The sequence below is a fragment of the Triticum aestivum genome, chromosome 4D (assembly GCF_018294505.1).
Source record: "Triticum aestivum cultivar Chinese Spring chromosome 4D, IWGSC CS RefSeq v2.1, whole genome shotgun sequence".
Lineage (NCBI taxonomy): Eukaryota > Viridiplantae > Streptophyta > Magnoliopsida > Poales > Poaceae > Triticum > Triticum aestivum.
In genome coordinates this window covers 51799179-51807862 of record NC_057805.1, presented here as the reverse complement: position 1 = coordinate 51807862, position 8684 = coordinate 51799179, and the positions used below count along the sequence as shown (strand labels likewise).

General features: G+C 43.7%; 1 protein-coding gene across 1 annotated transcript; it reads left to right on the top strand.

The window, feature by feature from the left end:
- The first annotated feature begins 542 nt into the window (after positions 1–542).
- LOC123099582 (zinc finger protein 7) lies at positions 543–1792 on the top strand. The gene has a single exon (XM_044521714.1). It carries the CDS (start codon positions 931–933, stop codon positions 1609–1611), a length of 681 nt encoding a protein of 226 aa, XP_044377649.1. The 5' UTR covers positions 543–930; the 3' UTR covers positions 1612–1792.
- Positions 1793–8684: the final 6892 nt, after the last annotated feature.

The window sequence follows — 8684 nt, the reverse complement described above, 5'->3', positions numbered from 1 at the left end:
CGTCACATGGCCCAGCAATCAAATCACCGTGGTTTAATTGGCGTAAACGCTATGCAACCAGAGCGGGGTGCCATCAGTTGTGTCATTGCGTGGTACTTTGGGTACTCCTTACTTCATGCTAATGCGTTGGAAGAGATTACCCCGGATGGCTTATCTTGTCGAATCTCGAGGCCTAAACCCCATCATCTCAATATCCGGAGGTCCGATCGCATCGGAAGTTATCCTGATTAGGCATCTGAAACCGTGAAGTCCAGAACAACCAGACGTTGTAAATCCTTTATATCATCACATCAGAAGAAGATCACCCCATGCACCGCTAGTCAAGCGACACCTACCCACCGAAACCAAGCAACCTTGACGCCGAAACTCCACACCAAGCGCATGCATGAAAGTAAAAGGCAGCGCTAGGCCGCTAGCTACAGTGGCGCGGTCACAACAACTCACGACTCGATCAATCGACCACAAAGACACTACGAGCGTATGTACCTACGTACGTACTCCTACATGGCTACCCTAGCAGCAGCATGAACCTACCTAGATGCTACCTAGCAATGGAAGGTGCCCAGGTGGGCATCGCAAGCATAGGACTAGGAGAAGGTGACGTGAGCACGCACTGCCACGGCTCCAGATACTGATGTGAAAGGAAGAAGAAAGAAGAGATATTACATGCAAGTGGAAGAGAGATTAGAGTTGTCTAATGCTCAGACCTGATTGGATTCCTCACAAAGACCATCCACAGGCCTTGTCCCGGATGCCGGATCCCCTCTATAAAGCACCCGCCGCGAGCCGGAAGCAGGCGCCACGCCAGAGACACACAGCACAGCCAGAGCTATCGCGGCTGGCACTAGTGCGTGCCCTGCGCCAAAAAACTGAGCACAGGGTCGCCGTCGACAGGAAGACCCAAGAAACGCTAAGCTTCTGGCTGGTTGCATGCAGGATCGGGACATGGAGCAAACGGATGAGGCGGTGAGCGCGAGCCCGGCGCGGCTGCTTACCCCCGCCGGCGAGCAGCAGGGCGACGCGGCGACGTGGCTCGACCTCACGCTAGGCGTGAACGGCTCGCAGCCGGCGGCGGCGGAGGACCCCTCGTCGTGCTCGGACGAAGAGCCGGCGGCCAAGCACAGGCAGGAGCAGCCGCCACCGCCGCCTCCGGCTGCCGCGGCGGCGCCGACGACGCCCCACAAGGTGTTCTCGTGCAACTTCTGCATGAGGAAGTTCTTCAGCTCGCAGGCGCTGGGCGGGCACCAGAACGCGCACAAGCGGGAGCGCAGCGCGGCCAAGCGGTCGTCGTCGCTGTCCTACCACCACGCGCACCACCAGCGGATGGTCATGGCCGGCCTGCCGCTCGAGGCGCACGCCGCGATCGTGCGCGCCCTCAGGGTCAACCCGGCGGGCTCGGCGGTCCACAAGCCGGCCCGGCAAGAGGCCACGGCGCCGAGGCTCCACGACGGCGTGGTTGGCCCCTGGCCGCCGCTCGTCTACGAGGAGGTGCTCGGCTCCACGTCGTGGCCGGGGAGCTTCAGGATGAGGACGCAGACGGAGCCACCTTCCTCGGAGCAGCAGCTGCTGCCAGAGCAAACTAAGAAGATGGATTTGAGCCTTCGGCTGTGAATCGGTGATAGATCATAAGTAGATGGTGATCGTAGACGTGCGTAGAGTTAGCTAGCTTCTTCTGTTAATTAATTTGATTTGGCCAAGTAATATATAATATCGAATGTACAATTCTCGAGCTTGCGCTTGTTCTTCTAAATAGTTATTCAAGGAAGAAATGACCTGTCGTCAGTTAAGCCTACATGCATCTTCAGACATTTTCACCGAAAACCAGTAGTCGTTTAAAAAATGTTATTCTTCTGCCGGATACGAAAACATGTACTCCCTGTATAGTGACATAAAAAGTCTTACAAAAGTTTACTACTACTCCCTCCATTCCAAAATAAATGACCCAACTTAGTACAAAGTTGGGTCATCTATTTTGGAACCGAGGGAGTAGTAGTTAGTAATGTTTTCTTGACTAGTTTTAAAGGGACGTCGATATCCACCACACGTGTGGCATAATAGGCATTTGCCCACACACCGTGTGTAGCATGAGCAGGGGGCAGCCCATGTGGGCTGTGTATCGGCGAACAGTAGAATTGCCCACACGTGTGGGCACAGCTACTTCGTGCCACACGCCCAATAAGTATTACTCATCCTCACCCCGCGTGTGTGGCACGAAGCAAATATGACCACACGTTCTGGCGCAGCTATAATAAGTACCCGCGGGATGACGATTTAGTTGCCATCCGGGATGGCAGATGTAGTTATCCGGGATGGCAAATATGGTTGTAAAAGCATGGCAACTCTCTTTGTTTTGGTTAACTGTAGTTGCCATGTTTAATTTATGGTAGTTGCCATGTGTAATCAAACCATAGTTGTCGTGTGTGATTAACTACTTGCTACATATGGTCAAACAATAGTTGACATGTGTGTTTACCTAGTTGCCACGTGTGGTTAATCACAATTGTCATGTATGTTTACCTGATTGCCACGTACGTGCAACTGCAGTTGCCGTCTAGCAAACGAATCATAGTTGCCATGTGTATTTACTTAGTTGCCATGTACGCGCAACTGCAGTTGTCTTCCAACAATGTACGACTGTCGTGTGGGCGAAAAGCAGTTCGCCCACACGCGCGTGGACTAGGTGGTGGCTGTGTGAGCAGAAACTAGTTCGCCCACACAGCGCAGCTGGCAACCGCGTGCTGTGAGGCGTGTGGACGACCTCTCCAACGCCCACACACCGGCCTTGTCCTACGTGACACGCAAAAACTACCTCAATGTGTCAAGATTTATGTAAACTTAACTAAATGGTGATCCAGACTTGTGGACAAGTTATAATGTTGCTACACGTGTGGACGTTAGTGTTTTTATTTAAAGTTGGACTTGACAATTCAGCCAGCAACGTCCCCTCACTATGCTTAACCGACGCGGCACAAGAGCCAGGAAGAGTCGGTCTCTGTTTTTGCTTCTTTGGGGCATCCTCTATTGCTAAATAACTATAGCTCACTATCTATTTGCTCTTTTCATGGGCTATGCCACATCAGCAAGTCGTATATGTAACTATAAGTCTTTTTAACTAATCTGTCCATGCACGCAAAATGGCAACGGCAGTCGACCTCCATGGAGGTGGGTATTTTGAAAAAATTGAAAAATATATTTTAAATTTTCAAAATAAAATAAAAAAAAGACATGTTAACATGGATGTATTCTGCATGTGTGTAAATGTTGAAGATGAAATACATTATGATGAGAGCTACACAAAAAAGACAAATCGCGGTTTTCAAACTGATGAACAGTGCAAGCACTGTTCACTTTTAGAAATGCACGTTTTTCTCTTTTTTGTGTAGCTCTCACCATAATGTATTTCATTGTGAGATTTTATACACATGTAGAATACGTCCATATGAATGTGTAGAATTTTTTTCAGAATTCTTTGAAACTCCAAAATATAATTATTGAATTTTTAAAATATCCACCTCCATGAAGGTCGCCCGCCAAAAGTCCTCACTCGTCCATGCACCCATACTACCTCGTGCGAGACATAAGTTAAATTGTTTGCATTAATTTTCATATGATCAGGGATGGTGTATATGTTGGACACTTGAAGCAAATGTATGTACTTTATTCCTCACATTTTGTTAAACGGATGATATTATGTTAACTTTAATTCGAAAGTTTTCCTTTTTTTATACGTCATTTTGTCATATGCTTCATATGTTTTCTTATTTTTAAAATATAAACCGGGAACACTCTTACATTTAGTTTTGCATTAGCTCCAGTTGTTTTTATAACACATATTTGCACATTTATTTTAACAAGGTTCCCGCAACAATGTGTGAAGGTGTCATCTAGTATAAAAACTGTGTGTGCACTCTCGCATAAAACTGTTGATGGTTGTGTTAAAGTTAAACATTTTAGTTATTGCCCAGTAATATGGAGTTTTCGCATATCATTAAATTTGTGAAGTGATCCCTTAGCTATCGATACCTTGATAACCCCAAGAACTTGATACCCTTATCAATTTATTTATTTTACAAAACAGCTACTTGATGTAGATTAAAAACATAACGACCCCCTTTAAAACAATAACAGGTGCAGTTTTAAAATGAAGACCCTGCAAGATATAAAAACAAAACTCCCCACCACCCGCGAGCAGTCGGCGATGAGGTCAATCTGCACCAAAACAGTGCTGCCGCAGAAAGGATCCACCAGCACCGCCTTGAGGACTCCACCCAGGGAATCATTCTTGAAGTTTTGAAGCCTCTTGAACCACCCAGGTTGTCTGTATCTGATGTCGATAAATTCACCTTGGTCATGACAGCTTGCGAAGGAACATTCCTCCGGATAGAGGGAAACTCCATCCAAGAGGAAAACCAACACATCACACGGTCAAATTGAAGATTCAACCGACTAAGACCAACCTCCACGCGTTACCCGCTGGTTGCTAAAGGCACACCGTCGGAACAGGCATGGGACACAGAGGACTAAAGGCACACCGTGTGTGTTAATTTAGGTTACTAGATGAGCTATTGGACAAGGTCGGTTGTAACTACCCTCTGAGTCAGAATATTGGGATGATGCATAAAGCGATCGCTATATAGGTCGGCCAAGCATTATCGCTCGTTGCTGGTTTCAGTGCTACTGTGTATCGGTTTCTATCGATTTTGTCCTGGTTTTTTAGTTTTAAGGGTTCATACTCTGGTTTTGTAAAAATTTAATGAAATCATGAATATATTTTTTAAAGTGGACATTTTAAAAATTGTGAATATTCTCCCAGAATTGAGAACATTTTTAAAATTAGTGAAAACGATAATATTTTGTTTCTTATTTTGTGAACATTTTGAAATAAAACCGTGGAAGAAAACGCAAAAAAAAAAATTGAAGCAAAAAAACGGATAGATCGACACATCCGTGAGGGAAAAGAAAATAGGCTCGAACCCGATCGGTACATTGACCAGGCCAATCAAAGGACGCTTGAGCGTTTGTCCCTGATTCTCAGTGAGTGGCCCATGCCCCACTTACAATAGTAGAATGGGCCCACGGCCCAGCACCTTTACACACGTAGAAATAGACTCTCTTCATTGTCTCAAAAAAAAGACTCTCTTCAGTCCAGAAAACAAAAAAGATTCTCGGTACGCCGCCGCCCAGTTCCCAGCCGCCGCCGGTGGTTCCAGGAAGGAAGGAGGTAGGACTACTCAATACTCATGACCGGCTTAAGGTATGTATTAGAGTATATATTCGGTTTATGTATATTTGGTAGTTTAAGTTGTAATCTGTCTCTACTATCCTTGGCCCCCAAATTTTGTATCTTATATAAACAGCCCTTCGAGGTCCTAATACATGTTCAGAATCCAATAATCTTCATGGTATCAGAGTTCCTCGTGCACGGTTTCATCGCTTCACCACCTTCATTCACACATTAGGTTTTACCTCATCTAAATCCGATTCATCTCTCTTTATTTTTCGTTCCTCCTCTCATATTGCATATCTTCTACTATATGTTGGCGATATAATTCTCACTGCCTCTTCTGATTCCTTTATACAACATATTATCTCTTCTCTTAATCATGAATTTTCCATGACTGACCTTGGTCCTCTTCATCACTTTCTTGGGATCACTGTCTCTCGCACTTCATCTACACTCTTTGTCTCTCAACGCCAGTATCTTCTTGACTTGCTCTCTCGTGCGGGGATGACTGACTGTCAACCCTGTCGTACGCCGGTCGACGTTGGTACCAAGTTGTCGGCCGACGGTGAACTTTTTTCTGATCCTACTCTATATCGCAGTATCATTGGTGCTCTCCAATATTCCACTCTCACTCGTCCTGATATATCTTATTATGTTCAACAAGCGTGCTTATATATGCATGATCCCCGTGTTCCTTATTTTTCTCATGTCAAGAGAATACTTCGGTATCTCAAAGGTACTATTGATCATGGTCTCCTTCTTAACTCTTCCTCTCCAACAAGCTTGACAGTTTATTCTGATGCAGACTGGGCGGGTTGTCCAGATACTCGACGATCTACATCCGGCTTTTGTGTTTATTTGGGTGACAATCTTGTTTCTTGGTCTTATAAAAGGCAGGATACAGTTTCCAGATCTTTTGCAGAAGCTGAATATCGGTCTGTTGCTCATTCTGTGGCCGAGGCGGTGTGGCTCCGTCAGCTTCTGGTTGAGCTTCATCGACCAATCGAGCGTGCAACAGTTGTTTATTGTGACAATATTTCTGCAGTCTACATGGCGTCCAATCCTGTTCAGCATCGCCGCACCAAACACATCGAGATTGATATTCATTTTGTTCGTGAAAAAGTGGCTCTTGGCGAGGTCCGTGTGCTTCATGTTCCTACCACTGCGCAATTTGCTGATATTTTCACCAAGGGGCTCCCCACTGCAGCATTCACTGGCATTCGCTCCAGTCTCAACATCGTTACACCTGATGTTGACACTGCGGGGGTTATTAGAGTATATATTCGGTTTATGTATATTTGGTAGTTCAAGTTGTAATCTATCTCTACTATCCTTGGCCCCCAAGTTTTGTATCTTATATAAACGGCCCTTCGAGGCCCTAATACATATTCAGAATCCAATAATCTTCAGTATGATAGGCGCCACGGCTCCTACCCTATTTTTGCTACTATCTGACTATCTGAGGCTTTGCTGTATCGGGTACCCGTCCTCTTTAACACTAAGCTTTCAAATTTTAAAAGGCTCACAGTCAATTGAGGTCTCCGATTGAAATTGTGTCACCCGATTTTGACATGATCAACAATTTCTCAAAGCTCTCCTAATTCTTTTATATTATGTATTATGCTTCCTAATTTTTAAGGCCTCACAATTAATTGAGGCCTTCAATTCAAATTGTGTTACTCAATTTTGACTGTGTCAACAATTTTCTAAGGAGCTCTCCCATTTAGTTATTTTAATTCACTATTGTTCCCTAATTTTAAAGCTCTTCAATGCGATTGAGGTATTCAATTATGGATTTGGTTTACGGTTTTGATCGGGTCAATCATTTTCCAAATCAATCAGCAATAAGCGACCTATAAAAACATATCAATCCCGCATATCCTCCCATCACTTAGAAAAAAGAAACGCCATCATGTGATACTATAGCACTAATATAGTACATGTAACTACCGACGCAGAAATTTCCTCACGTAAATATGGGTTTCTTAGCGGATAACACAAAATCACATCAAGAAAGGCCCACCAAATCATCGAACTATAAAAGAGATAAAACACGCTCCATCATCACCCCGCTCCGTCAAACTAAATATTTCATCAGTTTGAAAATATAAGGGGTATTAGTTTTTTGGAAAGTCAAATTCCTTTAACTTTGACCAAGTTTAGAGCAAAAAATGTCAACATCCACAATATCAAACAAAAAATATGGAAATTTACTTCACGATGAATCTAATTATACAAATTTGATATTATGGATTTTGATATATTTCTCTAGAAATTTGATCAAAATTAAAAAGGTTTGACTTTTTAAAAATGTAATACATCTTATATTTTAAAATGGAGTGAATAATGTTTTTAAGAAACCAAGCAACACCAACGGCGCAGCAAAGCGTGCCCAACCCTTCTAGTTTTGTTTAATTTTGAAGGCAATCACAACGCAATATTCATGAGCGGTGAAACGTTGAGTCAAGTAGAAAACTCATGGATGGGCCTACATGCTAATGGCCATCTTTCTTCACGTTTGTAACTCTCACTCTGAAATCTGAATCAACATAAACACTGCACTGAAGTCACGGTACCCCTGGAGAAAGGGTGACAATGTTACCAATGAACAAGAAAATCAGGAGAAATGTGTCAGCAACTGAGGCTAATCAACGACAGGTTCACGGCTGCTTGACAAGGCATCATATTACTACTTCATATACTTGCAGTGTTCGTTTTCAGGGTAGAACATTCAGGCCAACATTAGTCTGAAGTACCTGCTTATCAAGCTACAAAAGCATAGACTAATCAAGACTCGGCTCACAGTGCATTGCAGTATGGCACTCTCTTTTTTTAATATAGTTATGCCACTCAAATTACTACAGAAATATATTGATCTGTATAAGTATGATCGATCAGCTAACCCATAGTGGACAACAGATTATTTCTGTACACCTTATTTTGCCTCTGATCTAGAGTTACCCACCAAAGATGTCGGTGGAAAATAACAATACTCGTGGGTGGACCTACATGCCAATGGCTATCTTTCTTCTCGTTTGTAACTCACACTCTGAAATCTGAACACTGCAGAGGTTACCAATGGCTATCCTCCGTAAAGTCATGGTATCTCTGGAGAAAGGGTTCCAATGAACACATATAACTTCACAGCTGCTTTGACAAGGCATCATATTACTTCATATACTTGCAATGTTCATTTTCAGGGTAGAACATTCAGGCCAACATTAGTCTGAGGTATCTGTTTATCAAGCTACAAAAGCATACAATAATCAAGACTCTACAAACAGTGCATTGCGGTATGCCATTCAAATAACTACAGAAAATATATTGATGCGTGTCAATATGATCAATTAGTCAATGCATACTGGACAACAGATTTATATCTGTACACCTTATTTTGCCTCTGATCTAGAGTTACCCACCAAAGCATGTCAGCAGAAAATAACAGTAGCAAAGGAGCCTA